The sequence below is a fragment of the Opisthocomus hoazin genome, chromosome 7 (genome assembly GCF_030867145.1).
Source record: "Opisthocomus hoazin isolate bOpiHoa1 chromosome 7, bOpiHoa1.hap1, whole genome shotgun sequence".
Lineage (NCBI taxonomy): Eukaryota > Metazoa > Chordata > Aves > Opisthocomiformes > Opisthocomidae > Opisthocomus > Opisthocomus hoazin.
This window is the reverse complement of record NC_134420.1, coordinates 67,690,238-67,702,738: the sequence shown is the minus strand read 5'-3', so window position 1 is coordinate 67,702,738 and position 12,501 is coordinate 67,690,238. Positions and strand designations below refer to the sequence as shown.

The following is a 12,501-nucleotide window of genomic DNA, read 5'->3' as shown; positions in this document are numbered from 1 at the left end:
CCTAAACTCAGCAAATAGCTAGTAAGCCATCTTCCCTTTAAAACATTAGCGCTGACAAGCAATAGAAGCAAGGCAAATGAAAAGCTATGTCAAAGTTGCTGCATTGTGGGGTTGTGTCAAATAAGCTAATAAAACCCACAAACTGATGTAAAATCAGTTCAGATCTCAACTAATATATTAAACTTCTAAAGAACTATAAATAAAGCCTGCACTTCAGATAAACTTTTATGTTCTCTTTAAGTTCTAGACTTATTTTTTCAGATTAAAAAAATCTATGTTACTAGACTATTTTGCATTTTTGCATTAATTAAACAACACGTGAGAACCAAGGAGAACTTAATGTTTTCCTATTTCAGGCTAAGGTTTATTCAGCCATAATTCAGACTGCACCAGTAGACTTGGCTGCAGTTTTCCTCGTATTTTCACAGAGGCTGGCTGGCGACATGTACATTATGAAAAAAGAAGAATAAGCAGATATCCATGTCAGATAAATACATTCCACTCCCTCAAACTGAACTCAATGCAGACACAATTAAATCCTGTTTTCTCTCTCCCCAGACACTTCCCACTCCTTTGGTTCTGCCACTGGAGAGAACACAACATTTCTTGCCATTTCAGCCCCTGGCTACATCCCACTGTACCTCCCCAGGCCACATACATATTTTGTTTCTCCTACCATAATAATTTTTAACAAATATGATGTCTATTTCAGAGACAAATCTGTTCCCAGCTAATCTTTCTTGCCTTCAAGACTTCCAATTCACTCCACTGACTCATTTGGGCCACCCAAAACCAAGGTGCTGTCTCTGAGCTTTGACGATGCTGCTGCCTGTCACTACTTCTTCCACATTATCTCTTTCCTCCAAAATACATTCACCAATCTTCAGTCTTTAACTTCCTTTTCTAAATTTCTCCCAAATTACTTCATAAGAGTTCTATAACCAACGCAATAACAATGAACACTTTAAACTCAGTAAATCTACTTAGCAGTGTATATAAATCTTGAAGTGTTAAAAATACTGGATGTCCTTTGTACAGTTCATTATACAGCGTATTTCTCATCTTTGCATGCCATCCTCTGCTGGCTTCTCCAGAAGACCAAAACCAACTGCAAGCTTATTACCCTGAACATGCATCTTCATTCTTGCTAAAGCATCTTGTCCCACGGCCATCCTCTACACCTGCTCTTGGTCCCTCTGGCCCAAAGGCTCTGAGAACACACCTGCCTCACGTAGCACATTTCTATATTGCCAGACCTAGGCTGGAAACAAATATAACATTCTGATAATGACCATCATAATTAATCTATGGAGGCTTCAGTGTATTCTCATTTCAAAGGTCAGCAATACACACCTGTGGCACTCAGCTTTTCAAGTTTCTAATGAAAGGATAAGATACCAGAAAAAGGACTTATATTTCAATGTTCAGAATTAGTAATTTATTTGGTGTTTGGTTTTCAAACTACACTGGATCTTCAATACTAAAAAAATGAAACAAAAACACAAACAGGAGAAGATAGGCAGAAGCTGAACTCGTTCTCCCAAAACAACACAGTTAAATTCGTAATATCAACTTCAAAATTAAGTTTATCTAATGGATTTTTAAAATGTCAGCACTCACAAAATTGAGCTGTACAGTCACGCACTACCCCTTCTTGATTCCCAGGTGGCACAGTAACCATGCAAATGAAGATGGAGTATTTTGTGGTATTGATATAGAAAGACATAGCCCACCTTTGCATTCTTATTCACACCCTGTTCCTAGTATTTTACATGAAATATGACACAGGATATTATCTCAATTTATTGAAAAAAGTAGGAAAATTCATTTAGCTATTTACAAAGTGTCAACCAGAGCGGTACATCTTGCACATGCTGAAATATTTTAAAGAATGATATGTCAAACAAGCAAAGCATTTCTTTTTGTTTGTTTGCTGGAAAAGTTAGCCACACCAGCTGCACAGATGGCTGCTACGTTACCATGTACCCACTTGCCTGTTACAGCTCATATTGCTTCCAATGCTTTTTCATCACTACCCGTGGGGAAAAATGGATTTGCATATTGTGGCTACACTATCATTCAGTACTATCAAATAACAACTGTAAATAAATTACTTTAAAAATGTGACATGGGCATAAAAAATATTGGCAATGCTTTTAAATCAACACTGTCCTTATGGTAAGGACAGAGTGATACCGTTCAAAGAGCACACAGAGATTTTACGTTAGAAGAGACTAGCGTAACAGGCAAGCCTTCCTTTGAATTCCATTACTCCTGCAAAACCACTTTCTTTTTTTAAGTATGTAAATGTAATGACCACACCACCATCACAAAGCACTAATTTTAGAATACTGAATATAGTTTCTGAAACTAAAAAAAATCAGCTCAATCTTAAAATGAAAGCTAAGCTGTTCAACTGCTAAAATATAGAATGAAAACAGCAATCTAGAAAAAGCATCAAATCAAATAGAATACTGATCATATGCACATACTGCTTTAACATAGAAAAGAATTAAAACTACACAGAAGACATTTACTTGAACTGTTTCCAAGCTGCAGCAACTGCAACACAACATAAGGTAAGAAAAAAAATATAAAAAACAAATAAATTTGGATGGCCATGAGTATTTAAAGCTTACACGAATTTAATTAAGTTCTACAAGACAAAAATCGGGATGGTGTAGAGGCAAGGAGCACTCGCAACTCCGGCCTGGGTGCAGTCCCATCTCCAGCCACTGAGTTCCTGTATGATCTTTGAGCAAATTTCAGAATTTATCACACCTTTTTCCCCAAAACTAAAACTGGAGTGATACTGTCCTTCCCACAAGGATTCAAAGAAGGAAATCCAAATATCTTATGGAAAACCCACTGTAACTCTAATCTGTTCTTTACTGCTGACAGTACAGGAGGCTTAGGGTTAATTTTAATTTGTTTAAAAAGAGGAAAAACAACAACAAAAAACCCCACACTATAAACAAGAAATCCCTAGCAAAGCACAAGAAAATTACTAGAAGAAAATGCTGAGAAAGCAGAAATTTAGAGTTATTGATGGAGGCAGAGTGACATTTATAGCTCCTTGTAAATACTAAGTATTGTACATTTAGAAAGGGAAAAATTTTACTTGAACTGCAGGAAAAACTCCCATTCACCAACAGTGACGAAGTTCGCTCCTAAACACTTACCTCTGCAAATCTGGAAACAAGGTCTAACTGGGATAGTTGACTTGCTAAAAGTATGTCTTCCTTTATTTTTTTTTTTTAAATTCAAAGGATACGAGGAGTTCCTTCTGTCCTACACACCAGGTAGAGACATGCGGCAATGACGTGGGTCATCTTTCTCCCCCGGGTTAGGTGCTTGCTCACAGCCATCTTGAAAAAATTAAAGGCAGTATCCAGACAATGCTGATTGAGTTGAAGCTGGTTTCCCAAGTGGTGAATCTGACGCTTCCCTAGAAAAATTAACAAGGAGATAAAAAAAAGCTTAACAACTTTGTAGTTAGTGTGCTTTGGGGTTGGGTTTTTTTTGGTGGGTTTTTTTAAAGACAAAATGGGGGTGGCAGATTTTGGATTTCATCTCTGTGTGAAATACAATAACCTCTCAAGTTTCAGCAACTATATAGCCTCAGCTCCTCAGGACAAAATAATGCCTCATTTCGGACTGCTAGAATTGAAATACATGCAATCAATGAGCTCTGGGAAACAAAGCTGCAAACACCAGCCCCATAGAGGACCCAAAGCAGCCAAGACTTCTCAGGCAAAAGATTATGCCCCCTGCTCCAAAGATCATCTGACAACTGGCACTTGGTCAGCTGCGTGTGAGCTTCTGAAAACTGGGGGTTGTGGCGTGTTTGACACTGACGTGCGAGCAGTGCAGACGTTTTGCTGCAGCTCTCTGAGAAGTGAAGTTTGCAGTTCCTCTGACCACAGCCGAAGCCCCCGCGGAAAGCAGCTCTGCTCCGGGCTGGCCCGCGATCACCGCCGGCGGGAGGCTCTTCCTTCCTCCAAACACTTTCGCACCCCAGCCTCTACTCAAGGCTTGGCTGCCAGACGGCCGAGATTTGTTTTCCTGAAGCCGCAAACTAACGTGCCTTCACCCTTAAATAAAACAATTAAAAAGAAAGGGTGTTTCGGATGATTCATGGCAGGAAGAGGTACAGCTGCTGGGACAGATGCAGGAAGCGAGGTCCGGTCCGTCCTCACAGCTCCGGCTTCGGAAGAGCGTGCCCAAAAGACAGCTTAAGAAAAAGATGGAGGAAGTCATGAGGAAAACAGAGCCCTGAAGTTCCTCAGCATACGGGGTCAGACAGCACATCAAGAAAAATCCTTTAATTCAATGTGCCGGGCAGATGTTTCCAGTACGTGTATTTACAGGAAATGCTCGTCTGGTCCCTTCGGAGATGTCAGGAGCAGCTTTGCTGAAGGGGGCACAGTGCCTGCTGCACGCCTCAGCCACCATCACTCACAGAAAGCGATGCCGACCATGCGACACTTAACAGAACAACATAGAATCATCGAATCATAGGTTGGAAAAGACCTCTAAGCTCATCAAGTCCAAATCTTAACTTTATGCAAACCCCTGCACCAGCATTACTAATAACATGGTGAAAATGCTTCACCTCCAAACAACCTTCTGCCAAAGACGCTGCTTCAGTTCGGCGTTAATAAAACGTCAGGGCGGACATGCAGCCAGGGCCAGCAAGACTCCGGCCAACAAGAGCTGCACAAAGCGACAGCTTCTCCTTCCTGGACAAGGGGCAGTTAGTGCCTCACCAATGAGATCTCCTTTCAGGCACGTTGGTCAACCAGGTGTAACATATTTGGATGCAGAAGTAAGAACGGAGGAAGGACACATCACCTTCCCCAGGAGGTGTGGGCACAATAAGCTACTCAAGAATAATCCAAAGCCCATTAAGACAATAGTTTTTCCACTGCCATCAGCAGGCCCTGGACTGGTGCTCATCAGCCTCAGTCTCTCAAATACGAAGACTGCATCTTCCCAAAACTGACAGGACGAGGGGTAATGGTTTTAAACTAAAACAGGGTAGGTTTAGGCTGGATGTAAGGAAGAAATTCTTTACAATGAGGGCTGTGAAACACTGGAACGGGTTGCCCAGAGAGGTAGTGGAGGCCCCATCCCTGGAAACATTCAAGACCAGGTTGGACAGGGCTCTGAGCAACCTGATCGAGTTAGCGGTGTCCCTGCTCGCTGCAGGGGGGTTGGACTAGATGACCTCTAGGGGTCCCTTCCAACCCAAAACCTTCCATGATTCTATGATTCTATGAAAATTAAGATACTAACTAGCACTCTTCCTCCCCTGAATTTTATTTCACACTCCACAACCTGTACGCTGAAGTGGGCTCAAGGCTTTTAATACCACAAAGACAGCATCAGTTTATTCTTGGGGGGGGGGGGGGGGGGGGGGAGGATAAAATTTACCTATCCTTGAGTCCTAAAACTCATTTCTGCAGTGGCAGCAAAGCAGGTTCCCTGACTGCTGCCCTCCTCAGCAAGTCCACATGGAGGACAGCGTGGATCAGCAAGGCTATGGAAAGCCACCTCTTCCTATCATCCAAGCTTCCTATTTTACCTGGTTGTATTTTGCTATGCATGGCGGCTGAGATGAAAACACAAAGAACTGTAGAGGTTTTACCCAGTACATGCACATGTACAACCATTTAAAAAAAACAAAATAGACATGTCCATGCCCATGCACTCCTCCCTCGGCTGCAGGGAGATCCAGACTGGAATCACTGTAGCAGCGAGTGCGCTGCGTAACCTCCAAGTAAGATGGTCCAATTCAATGTTCTCAAAGTCACAAAGGCAGCTGACCACAGAATCATAGAATGGTTTGGGTTGGAAGGGACCTTTAAAGATCATCTACTCCTGCCCTGCTGCCATGAGCAGGGACATCTTCAACTCAATCAGGTTGCTCAGAGCCCCGTCCACCCTGATCTTGAATGTTTCCAGGGGTGGGGCATCGACCACCTCTCTGGGGAACCAGTGCCAGTGTTTCACCACCCTCATCGTAAAAAATGTCTTCCTTATATCTAGTCTAAATCTCCCTTCTTTCAGTTTAAAGCAATTACCCCTTGTCCTATCACCACAGGCCCTTGTAAAAAGTCCCTCTCCAGCTCTCTTGTAGGTCCCCTTCAGGTACTGCAAAGCGGCTCTAGGGTCTCCCTGGAGCCTTCTCTTCTCCAGGCTGAACAGCCCCAACTCTCTCAGCCTTTCCTCACAGCAGAGGTGCTCCAGCCCTCATACCATTGCTGTGGCCTCCTCTGGCCCTGCTCCAACAGGTCCATGTCTGTCCTGTGCTGAGGGCTCCAGAGCTGGACGCAGGACTCCCGGGGGTGTCTCACCAGAGCAGAGCAGAGGGGCAGAATCCCCTGCCTTGCCCTGCTGCCCACGCTGCTGGGGATGCAGCCCAGGGGATGGTTGGTCTGCTGGGCTGTGAGCACAAATTGTCAGCTCATGTCCAGCTTTTCATCCACCGCCACCCCCAAGTCCTTCTTGGCAGGGCTGCTCTCAATCACTTCATCCCCCAGCCTGTATTGATAATAGGGGGTTTTCCAAACCCAGGTGCAGGACCCTGTACTTGGCCTTATTGAACCTCATGAGGTACACACAGGCCCACTTCTCAAGCTTGTCCAGGTCCCTCTGGATGGCATCCCATCCCTCAGACGTGTTGGCCGCACCACTCAGCTTGGTGTCAACTGCAAACTTGCCGAGGGTGCACTTGACCTCACTGTCTATGTCACTGATGAAGATATCAAACAGTACTGGTCCCAGTACAGACTCCTGAGGGACACCAGTTGTCACCGATCTCCATCTGGACATTGAGCCATTGACCACTACCTTCTGGATGTGACAATCCAACTAGTTCCTCATCCACCAAACAGTCTACCCATCAAATCCATATCTCTCCAATTTGGAGAGAAGGATGTTGTGAGGGACCATGTCAAAAGCCTTTCAATAGTTCAGACAGAAGACATCTGTAGGTCTTCCCTTGTCCACTGATGTAGCCACGCCATCATAGAAGGCCACTAGGTTGGTCAGGCAAGACCTGCCCTTGGTAAAGCCGTGCTGGCTGTCTTGAACCACCTCTCTGTCCTCCACATGCCTCAGCATAGCTTCTAGGAGAATCTGTTCCACGATCTTCCCAGGCACAGAGGTGAGGCTGACAGGTTGGTAGTTCCCAGGGTCCTCCTTTCTACCTTTTTTAAACATGGGCGCAATGTTTCCCTTTTTCCAGCCACTGGGGACTTCACCTGACTGCCCAGACTTTTCCAATATGATGGAGAGTGGCTTGGCAACTACACCAGCCAATTCCCTTGAGACACTGGGATGCATCTTGTCAGGTCCCATAGACTTACGTATGTTCAGGTTCCTCAGGTGGTCATGAACCTTATCTCTTACAGTGGGAGGGACTTCTTCTGATACCAAGAAACAATTTCAGGAGTTTTAAATGTTGTCTGAATTTTGCTTTTAAGCAAAACTTTCATAAAAACATGAAGAGAACAGTGGCACCTATGCCAAGGAAGAGCCACATGTTGGGATGCGGGGCCCACCTGGCTCCACAAGGACCAGGATGGTGCAGGCCAACAAGCAAGAAGAAGTGATGAGGAAGCTTCCCATGCCACCAGCACGGCAGCAGCTGATGTGCTTCTGGGCACACACCAGCGAACAGTCCAAATGAGCTGGAGACGCAGAGTAAGAACAGGACAAGCATCCATAAGACTTCTCCCCCAGCACTCCTCTGGCCCGTCCCCATCACAAAGTAATCCTTCTCCCAAGACAGCACTCTCATACAGGGCTCCACACCTCAGAGGGCACTTCAGAAACAAAGAAGTTACCAGAAGAGAAAAAAAATAACATTGGGGAAGATATTTGAAATTCATGTCTTTCATAAGCTATTTTTCCCACTGAGCTGGTCCCAGCCCCAAGCTACTATTAATATCGTCTGAGTATTTAACCTTTTCTTAATTTCAAATGAGCTCTTCATCCAGCATCAATATTTTAAGATACAGTTCCTTCAGGAGTGACCAGTCATTGTCTACTGACAAATACCAAAGAAATCTCAGAGCACAGAAAGGTGCTTTGTCCACCTAGGAAATGCTGTTTCTTTGAATGTTTTTCTCATCCTTCAGCAGACCAGTGAAGGCTTCAATTCTGTATGCTAGTACTCCCTCAAGCTGCTGTGTAGCATTATGTCAGTCATATAGTTTGTGGAAAAATAAGACAACTGTTACATTGCCACTGATCCCCAAAATGAACAACTTAACACAGGACAAGAAGCACCTTAGAAATTATGTTGTCTTGATGACTAACTTGGTTCTGTCCTTATCTGTTATGAGGGAGAAAGAAATGTACTGCTTATAGCATCATCTAAGATAAATATTTACATTCTGTAACCAGTCTCCTATTTACTGAAGAAAGATCAAAAGCTTTGTTGTTCCCCCACCACCCCCGCCCCTTGAATTTAACATGACAACACAATTCTATTTTCCTCGTATCTTATGTAACGCTAACAAAACAAAAAAATTGCTGGAAAAGTTAGCATTAGCAATCGTGCCTCCAGATTTCTCCACAGGGAACAAAAGACATCTTGTACTCCTTCTGGTTCCTTCACAGAATCAAGGAGCATCTCCAAGAAAAGGCAGGTATCAGCTGAACGGCTGTTGCCCCGTACTGCAGCAGGGCACCAAGCTGTCGCACAGTGCCCTCATCCCAGTCAGGTGACAACCAGAAGTATGTAATTTTGCGACTTCCAACCTTTTCCACCAATCTCACCAACCTGACATTTCCAGAGCTGAAAAATACATCTCCATAATATTTTATTTAACTATAAATACAGTGATTTAATCTGTTGGTATCTGAAGAGCAGATGTTCACACTTAGAGAAACTGGGCATAAGAAAATAACTGATCAAAATAAATTCTCTATCCAACGCTCCAGTTACTGTTGACAAACATGAACAGAGCCCAAATACCCATTCATACTGCCAGTCCTCAACATGAAAAGTCCTCATAACTGTGGAACAGTAGCCACAAACCTTGCCAAGCATTCGGACACCTTCTCACACGAGGGAGTGCTCCCCCAGCAGCACGGTCCACGCGGGGAGGAGCTGCAGAGAGCTGCAAGCTGCAGGGCTGGGAAGATGAGCAACTCCCTCCAGCAACCCTGTAACACTGCACTGCGTCTATCAGCCCTTGAACATACTCCCACTGCTCCTCGCCAGCTGGGTGGCATTTTATAACCTTCCATTTGCTGGTTATCTCCTGAGTGTCTCGTTCGTTTGCTTTAGACTACCAGCATGGCTTCCATCAGCCCTAAGGGCTGTCTAATGCCCTTTCTGCCAGTTTGACCATATGGTCCCAGTGTGCGGTGAGCCGGCCCATCTATCTGCAAGAATGCAACACGCCTTATGATCTCAGCCAAAACAGTGGGAATATTCAACCTTACAATGCAATTATTAGCAATCTGCTCAACACTGTCTTCACCAGATTACATCACAGTGTTACAAACTCATCAACTGAACTGAACTGCTGTCTTGGATGGAAAAGGAAAAAAGAAAAAGAAAAAGGGAAAAAAAAAGAAAAGGAAAGAACTGCCACACCTTTAAACCCTGCCATGCTCTGGGTTATAAAACAAAACTCAAGACACCAGCTTCCCGACTTTCTTACCCATTTTATCCAGCAAAACAGTTTTTCAACATGTTTGAGTGGGACGCTACTCTAAAAACTTGCAACTACTTTCTCAGTACTATAAAGGAATATTATCATGTGGAACAGTCAGAAATAAGTATTGCTTTTTTTTTCCCAAATTGCTAGGGAAAAACACAAGGCAGAGTATCTTTTTAAAAAGTCAGGACAAGCTCTTCAGCAAGGTTACAAAAAAATGTAACCTTGTAAACCTTGTACCCTCACCAGTAAAACAGTAAAATTACTCTCCTTGAAAGAGCAAAAGAACAAAAGTCTACACAACTAGAGAAATTTTGTGACGTGCAGGATGCACACCAGGCAGTTGCCATTTATTTCTCCAAGGCTCATCATACCATTGGGATGGAGGGGAAGGCAGGGGGAGAACAGAGACACAGAGAGAGCACAGGAAAAGCTTGCACTTCCATAAGCAACACAAAAAATCAAGTTCCCAGGCTACCAAGTAGTAAAGTTTATCACGCTCCTGAATCTGCATCTAAAAACAAAAGGCTCTTTTCAGTTTTCAGTTCCAAGCCTACTAAAAAACGTGTTTCTGCCCACCTACTGATGCAGGGAAATAAAGAAATAAATCAGCTTAGACAATGCTGATGAAGACTTAGGTAATGCTAGTCTAGCTCAGCTCGACAAATTCCTTAGCTCCGTGAATTTTGTATCTGTTTGAGTGATAAGGCTGGAAAGAAGAGTTACAGAGCAAGAAGTCTACACATAAAGCCAGCCATAGCCAGTTCTGTAGTTTGGGTAAAGGCCGAGAAGTAACTGAGCCTGCGCGAAGTTAAAAGGTTAGTAGCTTTGCTCTTTGGCGGTGCTAACCCCCGTGTGCCCAGCGCTGAATAAAACATACCTACTCTACAGTCGGAGGGTTGTGGAGTCTCATCTTTTCCACAAGTCACTACTCCCAGAGTGCTGAAAGAAACACCACCATCTTCTCAACTGACGCCAACCTCAGTGCTTTAAACTGGCTCATAAGACCCGACCTGACAAGTTCAGATAGGACTGCTGAATGTTACTATCCTTTTATTTCAGAAAATGACTACTCTTTGGATGGAGGAAACAGCTGTTATTACAAAACAAAAAAGAGTAGGCTAGAAATCACTGTCACGAAAACAGATTTGCAGAAAATCTTGGTAATATTAAATGCTTACACAAGAAGCAGTTGATAGCAAAACTGCAGCTTAAGTTATAATAGCAGCACAACAGAAAAAGGGAGAAAATCAGACCCATTCTTTACAAGCAATTTTCTTTCTTTTATGATCTCGTTACTACAGAAACATCTTGTTCTCTTCCCCTATTCAAGAGGAATCATACCTTTTTTTGGATCCCTTAAAAGTCAGTAATGTCAAGCAGCTACAGCAATATATTCCTCTCATCTGGTTTCTGCCTGCTCATCCGCAACCCTCCCCTCAGACCGACAGAGACTGCAGCACTGCTATTTCAAAGTAATCCTTTTCAGTACGAAGCATAAGTTTCCAGGGAAATAACAGGCAGTGCACAGCCAGAGCTTAAAAGAATTGTTATTACGACGCTACGCTGCACCATCAAACTCCAGGCATACAGATTTTCCCCCCCTTTCGGCAATTTTCTCGAGGGGCCCTGGAAACGCGCACTACCTGAATCAGGCAATGGAGTCATGTTAACAGCACTAATCCTCTTTTTGCTAAAAGGATTGTTATGGTAACAAACACTACATTCTATTAAAGGAAACATTTTGGATGGGTTTTGCCTGGTTATTCATTTCCAGAATTTGAATTACTTTACTGACTGAATTTTATGTGCAGATTTTATTCTGCATTTGGGTTCTCACTCCTTTTCTTTCTTTGAAAAGGCTCCCCAAAAGAACTCCCCAGAAAGGGAAAAAAGAGCAGGTTTTAGGTGTGGGCATCCCTGCACACTTTGTCATATCTTTCAATTTCAGCAAGCCCCAGCTCAAAGTCTGAATGAATTTCCCTGCTCTTTGCTCCATGCCAGGCTTCTGTGTTATTTGTATGACAAATAAGTAAAACAAACAGACAGAGCCATGAGAGGGAAAGTCCAGGAGCTTCAGCAGGGCTACTCGTAGGAAGGCTGGTCCCAGAAGCCTCATCAAGGGTAGAGTCCTGTGATCAAAGACAAGAAAATATTTCAAGCGCAAACAATGGGAGGCGGCAGGGAGGAAACCCAGGCGATGGCTGCGGCGATCACACCGGGCATTTCCAGCAACACGCACCACACCGGGAGGGAGAAGCAGCTTTATCTCTGCCAGCCTGTCGTGAAAAAGGCCAACGAACAGCAGAAGCAGCAGCACAGCAGGACGTTACAGCAGTGCTGACCCAGCACAGAAACAACTTTAATCTTCTTAAGGATAGTTGCGAGTTATTCCCAGTAACACCCAATTGCCTCCGACGAAAGTGATGAACGTGCTGGCCTCACTGCCACACTCTGCCTGGCTTCAGCCCAGTCCCAAACCCCCCCTTTGCCACCGCTGAATTATGGGTGCACGCCACTTACCCAGACCCATGCTCTTCCACACGGGAACTCCCCAGCTCCTCCACGGGACGTGTCAGTCCCGGGGCTGAGCGACCTGGAGCTCGTGCACGCTCGGTGCCCCTCCGCCTGATCCATCCCCCGGGGCCATGTCCCCTGGCAGACCCCCTTCAGGGACCGCCCAAGGGTACGCTCTGCTGCTGTTACCTCGGCAGCATAAAACAGTTCAGGGCCCTTTCCCTGTGATATTCCACCAGCACAACTGTTCGTGGGGATGCACAGAAAACCAAACCAGTAAACTGATCCTTGTTAAAAATAACCT

The 12,501-nt window shown here is 44.3% G+C and overlaps 1 protein-coding gene across 1 annotated transcript in view; it reads right to left on the bottom strand.

Moving 5' to 3' along the window:
• The window catches only part of BRF1 (BRF1 general transcription factor IIIB subunit), a 184,475-nt gene that overhangs the window by 126,207 nt on the left and 45,767 nt on the right, over positions 1-12,501 (bottom strand). Inside the window, exon 3 of the mRNA XM_075426926.1 lies at positions 3,275-3,448. Within this exon, the coding sequence (XP_075283041.1) occupies positions 3,275-3,448 (174 nt within the window). The remainder of the gene's footprint in view (positions 1-3,274; positions 3,449-12,501) is intronic.